Here is a 24,968-nt window from a genome sequence, read left to right as displayed (position 1 = left end):
CACTTTGTTTGTTTTTAGTTGAATTATAAGAATGTTTACTAACTCGTGATTGTTATAAATAATGAAGATGAAAATTATGAAACACATTTCATTTCGTTTAATAGTGTTTACCAAATTAAGGAAGGCAAATAAACCGATTATTTTATTTACAATTTAAGTTATTAAAATAACATTGAATAGTATGTAGTTGACATATATGGATATCGTTAGGTGCCTTATTTTGGTAACACTATTGATATGATCCACTTTGTAATTTTCATAGATGATTTCTCCAAATTATGAGCTCCAATTATATCAAATTAATTAATTAAACTCTTTAAGTAATCAATTTTCATTCATTAAATAGTGTCTATTGATATAATTAATACAAACAAGTCGATCATCCACGAATTGTTCATAATTACAGTTGGGTCAAAAGTTTGTTTTGTACACGGAATAACATCTTTCACCTTACTTACAGAACAATTTGTTTATAAACCAAGTCCCTCTCAAGCTAATGAAAGAATGAGACCCCATTATTCAAGTCCCGAAATTACCATGTTCACATAAGAGGACGAGAACGTAAATAAAGAGTAATAGAGGGGCAATTAAGAAATAGTGATATTTACTTATCTGCCCCTCTCTGTATATTAATATTCTTCTCCCTCGGCTCTTCCGGATAGTTCACTCGACGGATCTCTCTTCTTCTGTCCTCTGGAACCCTAACCCTAATCTTCATCGTCCTACAATAATGTCTCATTTTGGAAGGTCAGGTCCTCCAGATATTACAGACACCTACTCGCTTCTCGTGCTCAACATCACCTTCCGTATGCTTCAATCTCCCTCTCTTTCTTAATTCTTTTTGTTTCTTTTTTGTTTTTTTGGTTTTGTTTCTCGATTCTTAGCTGTGACTGAGATTTTATTTGTTTTTAGGCACCACTGCTGATGACCTCTACCCGCTTTTCCACAAGTATGGTAAGGTTGTCGATATCTTCATCCCCAGAGATCGAAGGTATAGTTCCCTGCTTTGTTGCGATTGATTACCCCTTTTTTTTTTTGTGATTTTATCCTCTGGAATTTGTTTGATTTCTGTTAGAAATGATAGAATTTTTAATAGCTGGCATGAGTTTTGTGTTTGTTAGATTAAACATTTAGAGGTTTAGGATTGAGTTGATTTCCTTTCACTGATATTCTTCTAGTTTTTGTGACATCAGTTTGCACGTGAATGAAATTGTACTCTTCATTCAGCTTAAATGCTGCATGGGGTTTTTTATTTTTATTTTTCATTTTTCTGTTTGTTTATTTATTTTAAAATTTTGGAACTGGGAATTGATTATTTTCGTTTTGACTGTTTCGTGATTGTCTCTTATATTGTTTTGTGGGCTAGGACTGGTGATTCTAGAGGTTTTGCATTTGTGCGTTACAAGTACGCAGATGAAGCTCAGAAAGCAGTGGACAGGCTAGATGGTACCCCCGCCACTTTGTCTCATGTTGTTTGATTTTGTCCTTGTCCTCTCCAAGTGGAAGTGATTTGTAGATACTCACAAGCTACAAGGATGATGTTTGAGGATAGAAGGCAGATAATCTTTTGGGCGTTATTCTCATCATTTTGGGTCTATAATTTCAAGAAGTTCTGAAATTGATTCCCTCACTTCTTTGTTAGTTCTGGTTGACTTATAGTCATGCCTCTACTCTCCTCCATTGGACAAGTTCAATGTGTTTGGTTTAGGGAGTTAACCTGCTGAATATGAATTGGAAGCTGAAATATGTATATATTTTATGTTATGTTCCAGGCACTGTGGTTGATGGACGAGAGATAACTGTCCAGTTTGCTAAATATGGTCCAAATGCTGAAAAAATGTGAGTCATGAAGTAGTGCTTTTACTCTCTTCCCTCATGCTTGGGCTCTTTTCACTTTATATATATTTGTTTTGCTACTAATGGGTGTTGTTTCTATGTCAAAATATGTTTTTAGTCAGAAAGGAAAAATCAGCGAACCATTTCCAAAGGCAAGACACAGGTCTAGAAGTCGTAGTCCACGGAGACGGTAATTTTTTCTTCCACATCCATTAGTAATGTCTTTGGAGATGCTGAAATTTTATATACTACGATTGAATATTTGTTATCCTTGAGGAATCTAGCCCAGTCATTAGATTTCTGTTGTGGAATAATTATTTCCCCAGATTGAGATGTTCAAGGGTGAAAGCTTTTGTGGGATAGGATATCGGAGGAATATGTGCAGTCACACTTTTTGAAACCTCAGATTATTGTGATTACTGTCCGTGCAGAGGACTATTTATTGGACTCCTGTTTCTTCTATCTCAGATATGATATTCAAAATGTAGCTTTGTCCAATGACTTCATTCTTTTTTAGGGTAGCTATAATATGTGATTCTATCATGAGATGTCATAATTATGGAAATGTAAAATGTTGGTAGATTTAAAAGGAAATTGTCTTAGTGTAATTTATATATGGCTTGGGTTAGGTAGCGGTGTTCAATTCTTTTCTTTCATGAAGTCCAGGTTTTGTCCATTTGCTTGAAAGTTACTAACTGAAACTCCGTACTTTCTTGGATTAACTTGTTAAGGTCCATTTTTATCTGTTTTTTTTTTTTTGTAGTTTTATTATTCTTTTATTCAAGTTACTAATTAAAATTTCCCACTTTCAGATATCGGGATGATTACAGAGATAGGGACTATAGGAGGAGAAGCAGAAGTAGAAGCAGAAGCTTGGACAGGAGTGATCGTGATAGGCGGGGGAGAGAAAGAGAGAGGGAAAGAGACTATCGCAGGCGGAGCAGGAGCATCAGTCCCAGGCGGCCTAGTCCTGATTACTCCAAGGGGAGGGGAAGAGGACGCTATGTAGATGAACGTAGAAATCGCAGTCGCAGCCATAGCCGAAGTCGTGGCCGTAGTCGTTCTGTTAATAGGTTCTAAAGCTATTACAATTTTTATCCAGTTGGTGAAAAGTGTGGAATTATACTTTTAATCAGCCCTTTTTCTACATATTACAGTGCTTCTCCTGGTAGACGAAGCCCTAGTCCTCGAAGGAGTCTGTCTCCTCGAAGGAGTCTTTCACCACGAAGGAGTCTTTCACCACGAAGGAGTCTTTCACCTCAAAGGAGTCTTTCACCTCGAAGGAGTCCATCTCCAAGGGGTGAAAGTCCTGAAAGAAATGGTGATGGTGGAAGGTCTCCAACTCCTAGGAGTGTTTCACCACGAGGTCAACCTGTTGATTCACGAAGCCCATCTCCACAAAACTCGGATGTTGATGTAAGTTGCTTTATGAGCTATTTTGGATGATTAGTCTGGACTTGATTAAAGTAGTTAAAGTTTTTACCTGCTTTAATTTTGACAGAAGTGAATACTGATGGATGCAAGGAGAGCTGTGGACATAACCGAGCAGTGCAGGAGTGAATGCTCTGAGGACACTCGATTAAAAATGTTGACTATAAGTTCTAGTTTTGGTAGGACTTTTCTATGATGTTCATTATCATATATCGAGCTTAATGTGCCTTATCTACTATCTTGTATCTGTTTGATCCTTTTTGGCTCTGCAGTTTGTATCCTTATTTCCAGTCATAGGTTCTAGGCTTGGGACATGTTCTTCCTCTTTATTTCTGTTCTCTACCATGTAGTAATACTTTATTTTGAGTATTTTGTGGTGTCCTTTTCTTTTCCCAGTGTTTTTCTTTTCCTTTTCATATGTTTGAGCTATCCTGATTCATCATGAATCCTCTATTGGATTTTATAGTTATGTTCGGGATAAGATTGAATGGCGCCTGATTGGCGGATGTTGATTTTGTGGCTGTTGATGCTGTTTCTATGTGATAGATGGGTGATCGTGACTTTGATGCTGGTTGCAGCAGTTTGCTGATTTATCAGTATGATTGTCTATGCAGTATGATGTTGCTGTGGACAGTGTATTTACTAATATTCACTGGATGATAATATATCGGTAAGGTTTATGGTCACGTTTAAATGTTTTTAGAAACTCAATTATGCTTTAGGGTTTGATATTTGACCTGATTAATCCATCTGGCCTATCCAAATTTTGTAATGTTTCGCCTCACCTGCAAGGAGATCTAGAGGGCTTTGATATATAGGTTTGACCCCACCTATGTTGATCAATTTTTATACTCGGCTGATGATGCATTTGAGAGGTACTGATATTAATGGCGAAGGCTGGTTTAAGAAAACTTAGCTGCAGGTTTGAACTTCGCATCAGAACATGAGTAGCCATGGTAAACATAAGTTTATAGTTTTGTGTATTGTTTGAAGGGGTGGATTTAAACTTACAGGTTATTATCCCAAGCTTTTAGATCAATCTCTTGCTGCTTGATGTGCTGACTGACTTATTGTAGTTTTTGGGATACACATTGTTGCTGTGGTGTTTGATAGCAGATACCTCGATTGATGTACGATAGACATTGGCTCGACTGATTGATTCTGTAGCGGCCTGTTGCTGCCCTTGAGGGGTGAGGCTGGCAATGATGTTTGCAGTTGCTTTGACATTGCTTGCATTGAATGTTTGCTTATAAAGTTCTGCATGTAAAATTGTATACCTCACGTCTAAAAGAAAATTTATTAAATAAAAATTCTACCATTAGTTTGCAACATTCAACGCCAGTGCACGTGTACAGTTTTGTGAGGGTTGGTCGGATTGCTATTTGTTTGGTTTATGCTGCTGTTTTCTGCATCTACTTGGTTTTGGGTTGAGGCATATTGCCCGTCTGATTTTGTCTATTGCTTTTTCTGTGTTCTCTAAAGTGATATTTTGAATGCCTCAATTGGCAGTAAGGCTTATATAACTAAAATTGTCAGTATTTTGTTGAGTATTCGTCCAAGTTTTGTTTTTTCTCCTAACAAAATGAGAAATATTAGCAAATATTGGTCTGCACTCCGGGAAGTATCGTTCATTTATTCCCAAATGCCTGTACACATGCACATATGTATATATTCCCTTCAGTTTGCCCTACGTAGGACATTTTCTTGCTAGTGAAGTGGTAGTCTTTTCTCTTTTTTTTTTTTTTTTTTCTTTTTCATTTTTCTCCTAGAAATGGACTTTTAAGATATGTGGTTCAGGGGCTTGGTTGCAGCAGGTAAGCACTGAGATCCTGATGGATATGCCATGTAGCAAGCGAGCTGGATATGTAGATAACAATGACAAGTTTGATTGTGTTCGCCTTCTTGGTAAATATTTGGTAGTAACATACATAGAGTGGTAGATTTTCCAATTTGTGTTTTGAGTTTGATTTTAAAATTAAGAGTATCTTGTCGTAGGGTAGGTTTAGTCCAATTAATGGTATATGCATCGTTTGTTTCCCATTAATTTCTTACCATCATTAGATTCTAATGAATTAATATGTATTAATCTTAACTAGTAATGTCTATATGTTTAATAGGTTAATCTTCTGTTACAATGAACAAGTTTGTGTTAATAAGTTACCATGTATTTGAATAACGTATGATTTGATATTACATCATATTTGATAATTCAATTTTTTGATCTTTTAATATATGTAGAGACTAAATTACATGTCTAACTTCATCATCATCATTATTATTCTGTTCTAAAGTGCTCTTTGAAATGTTTTGGGGCATTATTTAGAAGTGCCAATGTCTGTACACACTTAGAGGCCTGTAGAAGATGAACTTACACAGGAGAGTTGATTATTCAATGCTCTGCTGATCTATCATGGGTATTGTCCAAATTATTATCACATGTCTCAATCTTTGATTCTTATACCTTTACTGAGTTCAATGAATCAAATGGAGAGTCGGTCGTTCAAATTTGTAGAAAGTTAAACAGGTTGACTTTTGTTCATTGTAAGCTTTGAACCATTCACTTCAGTTAATGTCTTTGACTCAAGCTTATGCGTTGGAGATCTGTTAAGTATCATTTTTCTCCATCAATATTTGTGTGTTGTATGTGTGTGTTTTAATGAGTTGATTTAGGTGTTCAGGATGAACATGATGGTGGTGATTGAGCAAAACAACATATGAGAGAGGATCAAAAGTTTGAGCAAAGGAAGGTGTTTGATTCTTTTTCGTTGTCTCGTTATCCTCTTCGAATGATTTGCTAGCCTAATGCTACAACTCTCGAGTCGATTAAGCGTCAGAGAGAATTAAATGAGGTATGAGAGTATGTGACTTGATTGTTGATTTTGTTATGTAAAATTACATACTGTGATGAATCTATGTTTGGAAGGTTGATAACTCATAATTTGAAATAAGTTGTTAGTGTTATATTATGATGTCAAACTCAATGATGTCATGTGCTAAATAAGATATTTATTATATGGCTATTGTAATGTAATCTCTTCAGATCTCATCACATGTGGGGGCACAGAGATTACACCTCACTTTATTTAATTTATTGGATTGAAAATAGAAATAGTTTGACAATTACTATTTTTTAAGGGAAAAGTTTTATTTATGAGGTTTTTTTAAGTTAAATAAATTATAATCGAACGGGAAGCTTCTTTTAATGAAAAGAATCGAGGATTTAGGAGACCGAGTCATCTTTTGAAGGGGCCAGTCTCGACTTGACTTCTTTCTTTAGAGAGAATTTGTGATATAGATTTTAAATTTTCGCATAAAATTCTTGAAGGTTGCAGGATCAATTCCTTCCTTTGACGAGATAGATTTTATTGGAAGCCTCGACTTTGGGGATATTTTGTGATAAGATCAATTAAAACTTGCGGACAACTCTTGAAGGTCCTTCCTTTGATGTTTGATGAGGTAGATTTTATCAGAAGTCGTACTTTTCAGCCCTCTCAATCCTCTTAGCTAGTGGTACGTACTAACGAACTAGATCGATCGCGGGTTATCATAGAAGAGGCCACTCTACGACTAGTTGGTACAGAGGCTGGATGAGAAGTGGTTTATTCAGCTTTACGAGCATACCTATTGTTTTTCGTGTAAATTGCTATATTTTTACAAGAAATAATTCGAGAAATAAGTTAAGAAAATTCTATAAAAAAGATTAGTTTGGATGTAGTTGTTTAATTTGAATAATCTAGGTATTCATAAAAATATCAATTTTTGGTTTTTATTCCTTCCAGATATTTTCCCTTCTGGTCCTTAGAAACCATTTATTCAATTACATGTATTTATTTTTTACTCTTAAATTTAGCAATAATAGAAAATTTTGACAATTATTTTTTTAATTTTCCAATATATTTAATAATAATTTTACACCATCTCGTATACCCTACCCTTAAATAATCATCACAATTTCAAAAGTTGTTTTGGTTTGAACCAATTTAATTTCAATTTGGCTCCATCTGAATATATGTATAGTGAGCTCCCTAACCGAACCAAATTTTGATGATTTGTGTCGGATTAATGGATTTTTTAGTTTATGAATTGGATGTACACCTCTAATTTTTTTTTTTAATATTTTAAAATTCTTTTTTTTAAAAAAATAAAAATTCTTGGAGATTTTAATAAAATTTTGGAAATTTTCTCTAGAAACAAACTACCAAATAATGTAGAAATTAAAAAAAAAAAAAAAATCAAAACATATGAAGGGAGGCTTTAGTATAATTTAGCCTAAATTAAAAAACTAAAATTAAATAGAATTTACTATTTTAAAATTAAATATCACTCGTTTAGTTTGTAATTTGTTTTATTTTAGTTTAAGGATAAAGTCTAAATTTAGATAATATTTTCAATAATTTAAAATTTAGTTGATCCAATTAGTTAATTTTTTTTAATATAAAGAACATAATTTTATTACTCTATTCACATCTCGAATTCCATCGAAATAAACCACATGCTCCACTGTTCGCACGAGTCCCATCAATTCCTTTGAGTTTCCTTCTTCTAATCCCGAGGAACGAGTAAACTCCACACAAACACACCAAAAACGAGTTCCACCAAAGCAAATATAGCTTGAAAAGTCAAACCCAAGATTTGGAGTGACTTGTGGAGAAATATTGAAAAGAAGATCAAACATTAATGAAAGACTTGACCTCGTGACAATCAATTACTCATAGTCAATGGCATTCCTTGACAACAACTTCATTTCACCTATTTTTTTCATTGTTTATTCCAAGCAACATAAACGCTTATGTTCTAACTCCATTTCAAGATCCATATGTTCATCTTTGACCGACTCCCTGTAGATGGAAGGAGCTACCTGGTGATCTCTAGGTTGCAGTACGTCTAATCGTTAACTCTTCGTGCCACTACCACTGTTTCTAGGACCGACCGACGCCACATATTCAACATAGCGTTCAAACTCATGTGCCTTCCAAAACTAGAGGTCTTCGAACCGGTGGCGTAAGATGATGCAATTCAAGGGTGTTTTCCATTTTTTCCTCATCTTCTTCATTTCCCATCTGGTTTTTGGTTCTACAACTCTAAAACAAAGAGATGAAGAGCTTGAAGCTTTGCTTCAATGGAAGTTTAGCCTTCAAAACAATTCACAAGCTCTCCTTCCTTCATGGAAACTACTCCCACTTCCAAATACAAACTTAACAAATCCTTGCAATTGGGAAGGCATCACTTGCAACAATGCTCACATTGTCAATCATATCATTCTCACAGACATTGGTTTGATAGGTACTCTCGACGACTTCGACTTCTCGTCGTTCCCCAATCTCCTTACTCTCGATCTCCACGGCAACCGCCTTTTCGGGACTGTCCCGCCTTCAATCGGGAAGCTTCATGAACTAACCAAGCTCAACCTCAGCAACAATGGCTTAGAAGGAAGCATACCAAAGGAGGTTGGCAAGCTGCTGAAGCTTACTTCATTGAGCTTCTCACAAAATCGTCTTTCGGGTTCGATCCCAACAACGATCCGAAACTTGAGGAGTCTTTCAGCTCTGAATCTGGGAAGAAATCATCTTTCTGGCTCAATCCCATCTGAGCTAGGTGAATTGGCTTCTCTTGTTGATCTTCAAGTGCATTTAAACAACCTGACCGGTTCGATCCCGACGTCTTTAGGCGATCTTTCCGGCCTAAAAGTTCTGTCCCTCTATGGGAACCAGTTTTCAGATGAGCTGCCCAAAGAGATCAACAAACTCACCAATTTGACACATTTTTTCCTCTCAAACAACACCATCTCTGGCTCTTTACCACAAACTCTGTGTCATGGAGCCTTATTGCAATGCTTCTGTGCTAGTAACAACAACTTCACTGGTTCTGTCCCAAAGGGTCTCAAGAACTGCACCAGTCTAACACGACTTCGCCTCGACCGGAACAGATTTCATGGAAACATATCCGAAGATTTCGGTGTGTATCCAAACTTGGATTATATCGATCTCAGTTACAATGATTTCTACGGCAAAGTTTCGCCGAATTGGGCGAAATGCCGACTTCTCACGAGCTTGAAGATCTCCAACAACAAGATTCATGGAGAGATTCCAACAAAACTTGGAGAATCAAGTCTTTTACATGTTCTTGACCTGTCTTCCAACAATCTTTCAGGACAAATTCCCAAAGAACTTGGAAATTTAAAGTCCTTGATCAACCTTACTTTGAGCAGCAACAAGCTTAATGGCTATATGCCTCAAGAACTTGGAGCCTTACCTGATCTATCATACATTGACTTAGCTAACAACAATCTAAGTGGGCCAATACCAAAGCAAATAGCTGATCTTTCCAAGCTCTTCTACTTAAACTTAAGAAGCAACACCTTAGGAGAAAGCATTCCTATTGAGCTTGGCAATCTAGCCAATCTGCAGCTCTTGTTGGATCTCAGTGACAACACATTTTCCGGGGCAATTCCGACACGACTTGCGAATCTCGTGAAACTAGAAGTACTAAACCTCTCCCACAATCAGCTATCTGGGTCGATCCCGACTTCTTTCGTTCATATGAAGAGCCTACGACTCGTCGACTTTTCATCCAACGACTTGGAAGGTCCAATTCCTGAGAGCAAGGCTTTCGAAGAGGCATCGGCCGAGGCGTTCGAGAACAACAAAGAACTATGTGGAAACCACACGAGCTTAAAGAGTTGTCCAATTCTAGAGAAGGATAAGAAGAAGGGAGCTATTTCTTCACTTCTTTTGATTGTAATTCCTTCTTTTGGAGCTTTGTTCTTAGCATTATGTTTAGGCATTAAATTTTTAAGTGTCTTGAAAGGGGAAGGAAGAACAAAGAAGGCAAAAGTTAGTGGAGATTTGTTCTCAGTTTGGAGTTATGATAAAAAATTGGTGTATGAAGGCATAAGGGAAGCAACTGAAGGCTTTGATGATAAGTATTGCATTGGCGTTGGCAGCCATGGAAGTGTTTACAAGGCAAAGCTATCAACAGGCCAAGTTGTGGCAGTCAAGAAGCTCCATTCAAAGCATGTCAATACCAATTTGGAAGAACAAAGAGTATCAGAGAGAGAGATAACTTTAATGACAAAGATCCGACATCGAAACATCGTAAAGCTTTACGGGTTCTGTTTTCATGCTGGACGGTCGCTCTTGGTCTACGAGTATTTGGAAAGAGGAAACTTAGCTAAGATCTTGAAGTGTGACGAGCTAGCAAAAGAATTGAGTTGGATGAGACGGATCAATATTGTTAAAGGAGTTGCTAATGCTCTAAACTATATGCATCAGGATTGCGTGCCTCCGATCATTCATCGAGACATTTCGAGTAATAATATACTATTGGATGGAAACTATGACGCTCATGTTTCTGACTTTGGTACTGCTAGACTAATGAACCTCGACTCATCGACGTGGACTGTAACGGCTGGTACTTATGGATACATCGCTCCAGGTAACTAACTTAGCGAATTATCAACATTTTTATGAACTTTACTAGAATGTTATTTTAACTGTAACGTATATTTGGTTATAGATCTTGCATATACGATGAAGGTTACGGAAAAATGTGATGTGTATAGCTTTGGAGTAGTAACATTTGAAACAATCGTGGGACATCATCCTGGTGAGCTTATATACGCTCTTTCAACAACATCATCGACGATGTGTTCGGAACCTTCGGACGTGGAACCATTGGAGTTACGAGATATGATGGACAAGCGTTTACCAGCTCCTACTGCTGAAGAGGCTGAGGAAATACTCACAATGGCTAAACTCGCGTTGGCTTGCATTAATGCCAATCCTCAGTTTAGGCCAACGATGAAAACGGTAGCTCAAGATTTGTCGACTCCACGACCAGTGATACTCGAGTCGTTTTGTAGTATTACATTGGGACGACTTGTGAACTTGGATGATGAACAGCTTCCTGTGCAAGAAGGCAACAACCTCCCTGATTCACAGTGAGAGTGCTTATTTGACATCCAACCCAGATTTTGTTTCTTGTTCATGAAATTTAATGCATTTAATAACACATTTTGATGGGTTTGTTTTTTAATCATTGAAATAATTTATAAAAATTGTTTTGAGTTTACATGAGTTTCTGGTGATGTCCATTAGAAATTCACCTGAAACCCAATCCATCAAAAAACTCGGAAACCGAATGTTCGAACAGGCCTGAAAAAAGAGGTACTGAAGCTTCAGTTTGCCTTCTCCCGTTATCGATGTACAGGGAAATTGCATGAATGACAAGGCTCCGTAACTTCGGGGTCAACCTCAATGAATAATTGGAATTTAGAAATGCGGAGTGTCAAATGTGGAATCAGTTCCCATCCCTTTTTAGTGAGAAGGAATTGCTTTGAAGCAGCTACGTGAAAAAATGAGAAACTAATTAAGGTGATTGGTTGATGATCGGGAAGAGGAAATCAGGTGTGAGATCTGAGGTCACGTCGAGGATTTTAAAGGGAGGTTGCAAGCACTTCGAGCAGAGTTGCAAACACGTATAGTGCAGGCTATCACCCTACACGAATCGAATTTTTTGAGGAACATATCGAGAGAAAATTGGATAACTTCGTGTTTACATACCTTCAACAACTCTCACAACTTTGCTTTTCCTTCTCCAATTTCTTCGAGATATGACAATCATGCTTCCATTACAATTTCCATCAACAAATGCAGAACTCATTGTCAATCACATAAATACAAGTCAAGTTCGAGTGTTCAAACCATATCGACACGCCATAGATTTCATAAAAGCAAATACCCAATCGGTCACTACTTTCAAGTTAATACAAAAACTGGGGTCTAAATGAAAACCTCTCAAAATTCACGAGTAAAACCATAACGTTTCATTAAACTATAAAGTACAAGGAAAATCTATCGAAAAGTCGTTTAGAGAGAGAACTAAGCCTTTAAAATACAAAATTCAGCCTACAAAGTAGTATCAAACGAAGTTGCATCGGATCGGAGCACCGTCCGATGCCAATGTAGTAGGATAATGAAACAGGCAATTGTAGAGCATATCATACAAATGATATTCAAAGAGAAAAAAAGGAACAGGCAATGGCAACTTTACCCATATTATCACATCTTCCAATTTGTTGCTCAGTTCAGTATACACTGTACAGTTCAGCCCATCTAATCTTCTCCCCCATCTATCAATTGGCATCAGGGGCTGCAGCTTCATGGATTTCATCATATGCGCCACTCTCCTCGTTATAAGAGTACCTAAAACGATGAACTTGTAGATCATCATCACATCCACACATTATACATTACACCATAAACCCAACTCTCCATGATTCACTATAATGATATCTACCGTAACGGCCCAGATCCACCGCTAGCAGATATTGTCCTCTTTGGGCTTTCCCTTTCGGGCTTCCCCTCAAGGCTTTAAAACGCGTCTACTAGGGGAAGGTTTCCACACCCTTATAAGTGGTGGTTTGTTCTCCTCCCCAACTAATGTGGGACATCACAATCCACCCCCCTTTGGGGCCCAGCGTCCTCGCTGGCACTCCTTCCTTCCTCCAATCGATGTGGGACCACCCCCAAATCCACCCCCCTTCGGGGCCCAGCGTCTTACTGGCACACCGCCTTGTGTCTATCCCCTTCGGGGAACAGCGAGAAGGCTGGCACATCGTCTGGTGTCTGGCTCTGATACCATTTGTAACGGCCCAGATCCACCGCTAGCAGATATTGTCCTCTTTGGGCTTTCCCTTTCGGGCTTCCCCTCAAGGCTTCGAAACGCGTCTACTAGGGGAAGGTTTCCACACCCTTATAAGTGGTGGTTTGTTCTCCTCCCCAACCAATGTGGGACATCACATCTACTATCTGAAAACTCACGGTTCGCCAATTCGTTTGTGTTAGTTCAATCTAAAACTAGAATGTCAAATTAAAAGAGAAACAATGCAACTGGAAAAACATGCACTTATATTTCTGGGTACTCTCCAATGAACTCTAATAAATATGAAAATGTTTCAAGTATGTAATGTATCAAATGTTGCTTGTTTCTTGGTTCTTTTTCCTTTTATGTTTACCACCTCGATGTTCGACACTACTACACGAAAACATTATTGTATAGTATTTCCATGAAAAAGAATGGCTTTCTCCAGATTATGCGCCTACACTCACACGCCTCAACTCAATCATGGAAGCATGTACATTTTGTTTCATATGCATTCAACCTGTAACTCGTTATACGCCAGTACGCTACAGTACAGGCAACAGCAACTCAGTGGATCAGTCTTAATGATTAAGAAAACAGCACCCTCTTATAAACCTTTTTATTTTAAAATTTTCACTTCAATCCATATATATGGACTTGCACACATAACCACCAATTCATGTAAGTTCTCCATAGCATAGAAATTCTATTAAATTTAAGTCAACAAGAACTAAGCTAATTCAATAATGAACAGGTAAAAACAAAAGGGAAGAAATTAAAAAAACGAATAACCCAAGGAATTGCCATCAGACTGATAGCCAATGGGATCTAGGAGTGAACCCAACACACTACTCTACTCTCAAAATCAGGCAATACCAGCACAATAAAAATTTCAAGCTCTTATATAAGCAGAATCAACCAAACAACTTCATGTTCCCAGCCATAAATATAGCAAGAATGCAATCAAAGTATGAAAGTCAGTGAGCAAAGTTCCAAGGATGTGTTACCATTGCCCGGATGCAGCAGAACAGAAGAGTCCTGTGGATGGATCATAGTAATACCCCAAGCTGCTACTGTAATAATACCTGAAGATAAAACGTAAACGATGATATATATATACATTAACAAACATACAAATACTAATGAGTCAAGGGAAAGTCTCTTATTTCTGTCAGAGGAAAATAAAGGAAAGATATCTGATATAACACTAAGAAGAACAGAGTATCACATTTTATATAGGGAATTGCAGCAGTACCAAACATTCAAGAGGCTTGGCCTCTCCTAGATTTCTGATTCTTACCTCCTCGTTAACCTCCCTCTAGTAATAGCTACTATCATTCTGCAAGTACATTACCAAACTACTTAACTATCAACGGTAGCTAGCCCCTCTTCCCATTTTCACTGTGCATCACTAATAGCATTTTTATATCAATTCACAACCGAAACTTTAGTATCCTTATCCAAACAACCATGTCACTGAATCAAACCTGTTTGTTGGAGATTGAAAGACAGGGCATATACCCACAAAGACTGCTAGAGGGCAAGTAGAGATATCCCAAAAGCTCCATAGGAATAGCCAAGCAGACAAGTGATGAGGCATGTTATTTTGTAATTTTATTTTAGTTGGTTGTTATTTAGTTAGTTAAAACCATCAATAAATAGAAGATTCATCCTTTTAATAAAATCCACAACTAGGTCATCCTTGACTTGCTCAAGAACAGAAAAAGGCTGCAACAATCTTGCAGAAATCAAAACAGAGTGTTTTAATCGTTGATGACAACTACAGATCCTTCATTCCTTCCATAAATAAATAAGCTGTCAAGTGCTAAAAAATGTCTTTGATCATACTAATAGGCTCCCTCGTCCCTACCAAGCTAAGGGATACTCATTCCATAATAGAAGAATTGATACTGTTCCTATCCAAGACCACAGACCATGAACTCTGTGAAACTTGATGATCTCTTTGGGCATACTTACTTCATCAATGGTCAACCACCAGTCTCCATGTCAAATTTATGAAATCCCTCGTTAAAATCCATTGTTATACATAAATATATGATTTGAAAAAGAAAAATACAAATGATAAACCTTCGGATGGAGGCTTGAGGACTCCATCCATCAAGGTTTGGAAAGTGGATGGCGTCTTTGTTAAGCCAAATGAAATGATGATGAACTCATCCTTGGGACACATAAAAAAGATTCATCCTAATCTAGTGATAAATGAACATCAAGTCAAGTTTTTCAAGCCAAATGGCATTATGATGAACTCATCCCTGTGGCACATCATCATGATTCACCCTAATTTAGAGATAAATTGACTCGAGTCAAGTTTTGAGAAAATTATTGGGCGAAATAATTTATTTTTAGCTCAAGTCAACAAAGAAATTGCCAGCTCCTGTCCTTTGTGGGTGTAACTTGGCTAAATTCTTTCAGTTGTCAACATTTCCCCTAGTAGTCTCTCGATGTCATTTATTGGCACTCTTAATGGCGTAGCCTTGCATTGATGCGAGAAGTACCTTCCACAAGGCTCCTTTCAGTGCAAATTTTAGTGACATTGCAAAAAAACCTTACCAATAGCAATGAAGTTTCTAAGCCTTAAAAAGAAAAGAAAAAAAAACGAAGTATCACTATCAACTCAATCATTCATAAATCTCTCAACACACAGAATCTTCATACGGGTCACCACCACTTCCTACCTCATATTACACCAAATAATTGGCCTTCTTTTTTAGTTTCTTTCATCCTGGATTTCAGAGCCTCAAAGGAACAACAACGAGATGGGTCAACCCACAATACCTATTCTCCCCTTCCTCAATCTTCTACTTGCTTTGGAAGGTAAAAATTTCAAAGAAGGTAAAATTCTTGCTTGGTTAGTTCTCCATGGGGTGTAAATACTATGGATCAGATTGAGAGACACTCTTCCTTTACCCTTAAACCACAGTAGTGCTTTCTCTGCGAGGAGGCGTCTGAGGATCAAGGTCAATTGTTGTGGCAATACCAGCCTTCTTGTTGTATGTGGGATCACATATTTGAGGCTCTACGAGTGAGCTTGGGTCGCTACCTCTTCAATCTTCTACTCGCTTTGGTAGGTAGATACTTCAAAGAAGATCAAATTCTTTTCTTGGTTAGTTCTGCATGGGGTGTAAATATTATGGATCTGATTTAGAGGCTCTTCCTTTATCCTGAAACCAGTGGTGCTTTCACTGCAAGGAGGCATCTGAGGATCTAGGTCATCCTAGACTTGAACGGGAGACTTCGCTTTTGAAGTAAATTATCACACCAAAAGTCCAACCAATTGATAACCTTCGGGAGCAATTTATCATTTCCGAATGCAACATACAACTTTTTTTTTGTACTACACTTTCCGAGTGTGTTTGTTCCCCCTCCTTCCTCACCATGGCAAAACCATTTCCCACTTCCTACACTACTAGTGACTCAAAGCCTAGCGCTATGCATTCTCCTTGCATTTGTAAAACGAATAGGAGGTTTAACATTCCAATCAAAATGTGCCTTACTCAAGAAATGTATAATTTCACTACTAAAGAAATAAATGAGTGCAAAAAAGGAGAGATCGAATTAGGTCCTCCTGAATCCATAATTGTGAAGAGAGAAAAATTACCCAGATGATTCATCATAAACATAGTCATTTTGCGAAGCTCCACCTGCATGGCCAAACAAATATGAAACAAGAAAAGTTAATCAGCAAGATAATAACTGGCAAAACTAGTAAAGCTTTCTAAATCATTTGCCTGGGATGGAAAGGCATACTCTCAGAATTAGGGTTCAGGTTATTGGGAGTTTGTTGATTGACTCCATTGGCATCAGCTGCTAAATTTTCATTAGAAGATGGAACTGTATGTTCGTCATCGTCAGCAAACATATCAAATGTATCAGTTCCACTGCTAGAGATATCAACTTCAGATTGATTTGTGAACAATGAGCCCATGCCAGGATTTTGATCATCAGACAATAAACCAGTTCCCTTGTTGATGTCAGAATTTCCATGATGCAAGCTCATGGATGTTCCAGCTTTCGCCCGAGCTAATGTTTCATATCCTTCTGAAAATCAAAGAGAGTTAATAGAGAAAATTGGTTTTCATAAAAAAAAAAAAGAAAAAAAAACGTATAACAAATAAACTTACAAAGAGAGGTCCAACATATAAGGTACTCTGTCTAAAAAATTAATAAAACTTGCAGAGGGGAAAGTTTGTTCTCATCAATGACATATGCTTGTGTTGTATAAATGAAAAGTACTAACAAAGAAAACCTACTTAGAAGTCTCAGATAATAACCCATTTGCTTGATCTAAATAACTAAACACGCCAAGAAAGCTTCAGCAAGAACTTAAAATCACCCAATTAGACTGCCTAAGGAAAACAGCACCACATGGACACTTTACAAGTGAAGACTACTTTGACAAAGCTACACGATAAACAATAATCCCTGGTCCAAGAAGAAAATTTGGCAGGATGGCTGAATGGTTGAGGTAGCAAAAGAAAGGTCATTACATCTATCATCACCATAGCATAGCAACAGTGCCAAATGAAAACCACATCAGCACATCTTCGAAGCAAAATCTTTTTCTGTACAGTAGTCTATACAAGAGTTTAAACTCACTTTTCTTACTCTTTTTGCTATGATGAAAACGACCCAAAATCTGTTAACAAACTCCATCCTAGGTGTAACGGCCCAGATCCACCGCTAGCAGATATTGTCCTCTTTGGGCTTTCCCTTTTGGGCTTCCCCTCAAGGCTTTAAAACGCGTCTGCTAGGGGAAGGTTTCCACACCCTTATAAATGGTGATTTGTTCTCCTCCCCAACCACACCCTTATAAATGATGATTTGTTCTCCTCCCCAACCAATGTGGGACATCACAATCCACCCCCCTTCGGGGCCCAGCGTCCTTACTGGCACACCGCCTCGTGTCTACCCTCCTTCGGAGAACAGCGAGAAGGCTAGCACATCGTCCGATGTCTGGCACCGCCTTGTGTCTACCCCCCCTTCGGGGAACAGCGAGAAGGCTGGCACATCGTCCGATGTCTGGCTCTGATACCATTTGTAACGGCCCAGATACACCGCTAGCAGATAATTGGGTAGACACGAGGCGGTGTGCAAGTAAGGACGCTGGGCCCCAAAGGGGGGTAGATTTGGGGGCGGTCCCATATCGATTGGAGGAAGGAAAGAGTGCCAGCGAGGATGATGGGTCTCGAAGGGGGGTGGATTGTGATGTCCCATGGGGAGGAGAACAAATCACCATTTACAAGGGTGTGGAAACCTTCACCTAGCAGACGCGTTTTAAAGCCTTGAGGGGAAGCCCGAAAGGGAAAGCCCAAAGAGGACAATATCTGCTAGCGGTGGATCTGGGCCGTTACACTAGGAAACTTAAAATACCTAAAAAATTTATCTTCCCTCACCAATTCAAACCATCAATTAGTTTCTTAGCCATTTTTGGGGCTGGCTTATGACCCACCCAATTTTTCAAAATTGACCTAGCACATATGCCTTTCTTTCCTCCCTCACTACAGACCTTTCATAGGCAACTTGAAGCCCTGTAACTATAATGCCTCCATCATCTGACCTTTCTCCAAGAAGCCATAGTTAATCTAATCAGTTTCATTACCTATTCTACTCTGAATTTATGTTTCACCATGTATTCGATTTTCTTCATCAGTTTACAATTTAGCTTGCACCATCACCAACATTTGGTGGAATTTACTTGAGCTTAGGTATTCTCGAATTTTTCTAGCCTAACCTACAAATATCCAAACCAACAACCAATTTTTGCACTGTGGAGAAAACCTAATGAAACCTTTTTCATTCTCGGTTGATTTTTCACGCATACGGTTTCGTTGGCTCAGTTTTAACTGCCTCTGGTTTTTCCCCATGTGCCATCCTTTGGTGTAATGTGTGAATATTTCTTCAATTTTCAAGCATATACTGCTTCATCAATGATGTTATCAACCAACTTCCATTCATCATCAATTAAGCATACCACCTTTATTTCCATTAGCTTGTATTCATCCCCATCCAACTTCTTTCTCTCTTTTTTTATTCCTATCACCTTTGAATCACTTGATTTCTGGGAGAATAATTGAGTAGCTCCTAGGTTTTCTTCACCCTCATGGATGCTAAACCACTCAATAGCTTATCTACCACACAATGGAATTCTAGCAATATTCTCTAAGAATCTATATTTGTTGTCGATGCAATGGCTTCGGAAAAAATGGCATCTGTGAGGTGAAAAGCACTTAAGAAAATTTCAGGAAAACAATAACTTTCGTAATCATTAGGTTGCTAATCTTATGCCAAAGTTTTCGCAAACAAAAAAGTACAATTTTGGGGAAAATCAATTCTTACCCCTAAACTTGTCAAGTTGTAGCATGATTAAATCAATTTAATCTTTGATAAGTCTGTTCGAAAAATTGTTAAGAAAATTATTCTCGTAAGTGTTCGTATTATAGGACATACATATGATACAAAATTGGTAGGATTTCAAAGTAAAACAACATGAGAGCTAAAGTTTTGTTGAAATTTGTGAGTTTTGACAAAGTTATTCAATGGTTAAATTGTGCTTCAGTCAAACATAATCTTTTGCAAACTGGATTTTATTGATAGTAGCGGGTTTACGAATATTTTTAAATTTATTTTTGTTATAACTAGTAGGTAATCTAGTGGAAATTGAACTTAGGCTAAAATTCAACACTTGGCTAAGGTTCATCCCATTTATGAAGATTTTTACATTGAGTTTTGTTATAATTAGTAGGTGAATGGTGGAAATTGATGCAACTTGACAACTTTAAGGTTAGAAATAGATTTTTCCCAACAATTTTGTAACTTTGTCAGTAAAGTATACTAAATAAAATGCCCCAAATTAAGAACAATGACCCCTGCAATGCAAGTGCACAAAGGAGAAGATACTTTTGTTCTTCAGTCTTGAACAAAACCAAAATATAAAGTATTAAACAGAATACTGACCTGCCTCGCGCTCAAAAACCTCTTGTTTTTCATGATAAACATCTGCATAATCAAAGTTCGAACAATAAGCAAAGCATAGTTGCCAACAAAACGTGATGTCCTACAAAAATAAAAAATTAGAAAGAGGTAACATTTATTAAACAAAACTTTCTCATGGCCAAAGAACCACCACAATATCATAAATTAACTCTAATCAAGGAATACTTCAAGAGTCCAAAGAACTAAACCTGGAAAGCAAAATACTTAACTGTATTCACCATTATCCATAAGTTTCATAGCATCTTCAGTTAACTTATCAAAAATTTGTTTTGTCTCAGCTGACATTTTTTCCTTCCTGTCATTGGAGTTTCCTTTCAACCTTCTCAAAGCTTGAAGAACCTGTCACCAGCAGAATAACTTATATATAGGTCTCAGCAAACACCTTTCTCCAAAAGATTTATCTGAAAAGCAAATGGAATGTTGAAAAGTGGAATATAAGGCTCGACATAAAGAAGCATATAGCAAATGTTTATTTGTGTTTTCACTTTTCCCTTTATAAAGCAAATGGATGTCTATGTATTTGTAAGAATCCATTGCAACTTAATGCTAGGAAGAATCATGGCTCACAAAAAATTGTAAAGAACCTCAAAATATCAGAAAAAATTGACAAGCCTATGCCAACTCTCAGTTATAAGCAAGAGTTTAGTAGTAGGTGTCAAGGGAAACATAAACGACTTCAACCGTCGAACTTATAGAAATGTCAATGTCAACAATTATCCAAGATAAGTTCATGGATACCATTAAATAAAAATTGTTTGTACTAGAAAATGGAGCTCCGACGTCCGAAACTTAAGGCATACACTTTTTTTTTTCTTTGTCCAAATTATTTGTTAACTGTGCTGCCTTCGATAGTTGTATTACGTGGGATGCTTTTATTACAGGAATTCATGTTCTTATTTTTTATTTGTTGTTGTATTTTCTCTCCTTTTAGAGTTTGCATACTATAACACTTTTTGCACTTTTCCTTCAAATTCCAATCAGCAATCCTCATAATTGGCCTACCTCTAATTTCTCCTAAAATCTTGAGAATCTCAGATTACTTTCAAATAAAGCCCTCATTTCTTCAATTTTTCATTATCTCGTGTTTTATAATACTATTTATATGTATGTGTGTGTATATATATAGATATAGATATATATATGTATACCATAGAACTTAAAGAAAAATCATGTATTTTTTTTGCAGCCCGTGCTAACTGCAGAGGACTACTGCTGCCCTATGTCCTTCATACTCAAAAAACAATGAAGTAACCTTTAATTGAATAAAAAATATATATATTACAAAATAAATTCAAAAGAAATATAATCAAGATTGTGAGCTTACCGTTTCACCTGGCTCAAGCAGGTCAGCAATACGTCGCTTTATCTTTCCAACTTCATCAGAAGATAGCTCTTGAACATCATCTTCATTATTTATTACTGAAGAGGTTTTGCCGGTATATTTTGGATCAATGTCAACACTATCAAGCCATGCATCCTGAAGGTATTTACACCGACTTAATAAACTAGTGGAGTATATTTTCCAGAAGGGTACCGAACACCATATGGTTATGCTTACCTTGATTTCGTTATCGTTAACATATTCAACAAAATTCCCAGATGCATCAAAATAACCTTCTTCCCTCTCTTTGTCTAAATTGAAGGGTTCCATTTGAATTCCATCATCATCAAAGTTCTCATTCTCCTGTCAATAGGAGAAAGGAAATGATAGGATAAGAACGGAGAGAGATTAAATGAACAAAAAGTTATGAGAACAAAAAAAAAATTAAAATGAACATACTTCACTGCTTGACATAAGCATGAAAGCACCAGGATAGAAACACGTTTACGGAGAGAGATTAAATGAACAAAAAGTTATGAGAACAAAAAAAAAATTAAAATGAACATACTTCACTGCTTGACATAAGCATGAAAGCACCAGGATAGAAACACGTTTGAAACTAAACCTTACCTCATAAGTCACTTCAGCTGCCGATATGTCATTCCCGACGCCTCTATTCTCTTCACTGAAGAGGTCAGCAGTCATTTGATTTCGTCGCTTCGCACGCTCTTTAGCAGCAAATCGTGGGTCTGTTAAGTCACTTGGGTTTTCTTCAGCTTTCGCTATATCCACAAATGCATCTCCAGTCTTCACCTTCTTACCCTTCGGGAACCGGACTCGCTTTTGGCTGAAAAACAGAAAATTCCAACGTTGAGAGGGAAAATATCCCATTTGCACGGCTGCAGTAAATGAATTAGCAGAATAATCACGAAACTATATCAAGGGGTTATGCTCAGACGCACAACAAGTAAAAGACACCCACATACCAGACCTCCTCCTCCCACCTCTCCAAACAGGGTCATATGCTCCAATTAGATGCTCACAGACAAGGAGATTTTCATAGACCATTCACTACAACAATACCGGGGTGGAGATAAAATTCTACCTTCTAACTTACTATAACACAATTTTTCAGCTCAAAAAATAAAGGAGCAAATTAGATGGATATCTTGTTTTTTAAAGCTTCACAGTTTTATACATTTTCTTGAACCTAAGAGAAACCAAGGGGATCCTCCTTCCTCCTCCCCTGACTAATACAACCAACAAGCTGACCTGAATCATAGTATTAACTCAGCTAAGCAATTGAAGGCGCAATGAAAACGAAGTGATTCAGTGTGAAGCCAAATAGTTTCAAGAAACAAATACAAGGGTGATAAATTGCACAGAGGGTTTAACGGAATCGCAGTATTCTTCAAAAACAACAAAAAGAAATGAAAGGTTAGAAGAATAAGAACACAAGGAAAGTATGATTAGGGGTTGAATGAGAGTAGAAAGTCGAAAATTACGCAGGTGGTTTGGCAGAATCGCTATCTTCGGTTTCTAAGAACCGGCGCTTGAGCGATGGATTGCCCTCCATGGATGCACTGGACAGAATCAGCGAGTGAGAGAGAAAGTGCTTTGGAAGTAGTAAATTACGAGCTTCTGTTCTTCGTGGCGATGCAAACGGCGAGAAACGAGAATATATAAGATTCAAATCCTTTGCGCACCGCAGAATCAACGCCGCTTTCAAATTTCTATACCATTTTTGTTTACCTGTTCTTACAAAAATTGATGTCGTGTCGTGTCGATCTCAAGAAATCCAAAACTGAATAAACAAAAAATTAAATTTTATTTATTAACAATTTAAAATTTAATCTTTCAATTATGAACCTAACAATCAAAAATTAAAATTTAATCTTTCAACTAACATTTTAATTTATCTTTTAGTTGATTTTTTCTTTTTTTTTTTTTTTTTATAACGATTTATTTATTTTATTTTTTTTAAAATAAGGTCAATACTATATACTTACGATTATTTTAAAATATTTTTACAAATTTTTATGAACTTAAATATTCGTGAACTTCCGACCATAGTTGAAATAAGGAATTGTTGAAATATTATTAAACTATCGTATCAATGAAAATATAACTAAAATGTAGAAAAATACCGTCTATGGCTTTATTTCATGGTCTCCTCAACAGACGTTGTTATCCATACATGAATCCCTTATTTTTACCTAAAACATTACGAGGGCCGGAAACTGCAAATACATTCAACTATGGTTTTTAGGTTTGATGGGTCCTTAAACCATGTCTATAATCTTAGGTTCAAATTTTATTTTCCAGTGGGCTTTGATGTATAGTACTTCTCTACACACGACTCATACGCATGCACGACCCATTAGGCGAATTCTTTGTCTTCATAAACCCTAGGCTTGCATAAAGACTTACACACTCTCTTGCAGCTGAACCATAGGATCAGGAGATAGTTTTCATTCATAGAAGCAATTCAAGACAAGCATGCAACGTGTTCATAAGTCGAGGTCGTCATGTGTCAAATCTGAATTTCAAATCCTAATTCGAATTTTGAGCATGAGGCATTACAAATTGTGTTAGGAAAGTACCTATGTGAGATCTCACGTCAATCAAAGAGGAGAACAAAACATTTGGAAACCTCTCTCTAGTAAACGCATTTTAAAATAAAAAATTGAAAATAAAATAAAGTTTAAACCAAACAAAAGAATATTTGCAAATTGAATTGTTTTTGGGAACAAGTGGGAGTTGGAACATATGCTTACCAAAATTACCTTTATTATTATTATTATTATTATTATTGGTAGACTAATATTCTTTACCCTTAATTATTATTATTATTATTATTATGATTAGTAGAAGAAATACCTATAAATCATTTTGAAGTTTTTTTTTTAATTGGTTGTATTATTAAAACTCTAAAATCATAATTATATAAATTTAAACCTTGAACTTTTACGAGTGTATCGATTTATCGTCTCTATTAAATTATGTAAACTTAGAATTATGTCATTGAACTCTTGAATTTTGATAAATTAATCAATTTGTGATATCTCACATTGATTGGAGAGAGAAACGAAACATTTTTTTTTGTAAGGATGTGGAAACATCCCCTAACATACACGTTTTAAAACGGTGAGACTAATGGCGATACGTAACAGGCAAAAGTGACAATATCTACTAGCGGCGGGCTTGAGCTGTTACTAATGGTATCAAAGTCAGATATCGGGCGGTGTGCCAATGAGAACACTGGCCCCAAGGAGGGTCCTTTATTTACAAGGGAGTTGAAACTTCTCCCTAACAGACACGTTTTAAATCCATGAGGCTGACAACGATACGTAATGAGCCAAAGTAGACAATATCTGCTAGTGGCCTTCTTTATGAGGGAGGGTGTGAAAACATCTTTCTAACAGAAGTATTTTAAAACTATGAGACTAACGACGATACGCAATGGGCTAAAGTGGACAATATCTGCTAGCGACCTTCTTTATAAGGGTATGGAAACATCTCCCAAACAGACGCATTTTAAAACCATGAGGCTGACGACGATACAAAACTGTTTGTCAGGTGAGAACAAGTGTAGTACAATCACTATTCCGTTGTCGCAATAGTACAATTGTGACACTTTGCATACAACTTGCCTTTTAAATTAAATTACCCAACCTTGGACGTCATATCATCAAATTTTCGAGTAAGTGAAAAAGGTAAAATA

The 24,968-nt window shown here is 36.9% G+C and overlaps 3 protein-coding genes across 30 annotated transcripts; 2 read left to right on the top strand and 1 right to left on the bottom strand.

The window, feature by feature from the left end:
• The first annotated feature begins 646 nt into the window (after positions 1-646).
• On the top strand, positions 647-7,036 carry LOC111792624 (uncharacterized). 28 transcript variants are annotated; one of them, XR_015420668.1, is made up of 12 exons: positions 647-806; positions 913-991; positions 1,367-1,446; positions 1,773-1,839; positions 1,955-2,026; positions 2,649-2,909; positions 2,994-3,252; positions 3,338-3,446; positions 3,734-4,457; positions 5,079-5,172; positions 5,946-6,116; positions 6,593-7,036. XR_015420668.1 is itself a non-coding variant. In XM_087123192.1 (8 exons), exons 1-8 carry the CDS (start codon positions 731-733, stop codon positions 3,341-3,343), a joined length of 897 nt encoding a protein of 298 aa, XP_086979318.1. In that variant the 5' UTR covers positions 647-730; the 3' UTR covers positions 3,344-3,636. The 28 variants fall into 28 exon arrangements, 2 of the variants coding, with proteins under 2 accessions (XP_086979318.1, XP_023529917.2); XR_015420669.1 differs by having other exon boundaries at positions 5,938-6,116; XR_015420659.1 differs by having other exon boundaries at positions 5,591-6,116.
• Positions 7,037-7,920: 884 nt separating this feature from the next.
• Positions 7,921-11,510, top strand: LOC111792819 (uncharacterized). Its single transcript, XM_023674411.2, has 2 exons — positions 7,921-10,701; positions 10,783-11,510. The coding sequence occupies exons 1-2, from the start codon at positions 8,274-8,276 to the stop codon at positions 11,208-11,210; spliced, it is 2,856 nt and encodes a 951-aa protein (XP_023530179.2). The 5' UTR covers positions 7,921-8,273; the 3' UTR covers positions 11,211-11,510.
• A 558-nt stretch (positions 11,511-12,068) lies between these two features.
• On the bottom strand, positions 12,069-23,039 carry LOC111793566 (CD2-binding protein-like protein). Its single transcript, XM_023675507.2, has 10 exons — positions 22,750-23,039; positions 21,875-22,091; positions 21,482-21,607; positions 21,248-21,400; positions 20,133-20,262; positions 19,885-19,926; positions 16,678-16,968; positions 16,529-16,571; positions 13,917-13,994; positions 12,069-12,470 (listed from the first exon to the last, which is right to left on the bottom strand). Exons 1-10 carry the CDS (start codon positions 22,818-22,820, stop codon positions 12,401-12,403), a joined length of 1,221 nt encoding a protein of 406 aa, XP_023531275.2. The 5' UTR covers positions 22,821-23,039; the 3' UTR covers positions 12,069-12,400.
• Positions 23,040-24,968: the final 1,929 nt, after the last annotated feature.

The sequence above is a fragment of the Cucurbita pepo genome, chromosome 4 (genome assembly GCF_057944985.1).
Source record: "Cucurbita pepo subsp. pepo isolate OVF chromosome 4, ASM5794498v1, whole genome shotgun sequence".
Taxonomy (NCBI): Eukaryota; Viridiplantae; Streptophyta; class Magnoliopsida; order Cucurbitales; family Cucurbitaceae; genus Cucurbita; species Cucurbita pepo.
This window is presented reverse-complemented; position numbering and strand designations above follow the sequence as displayed.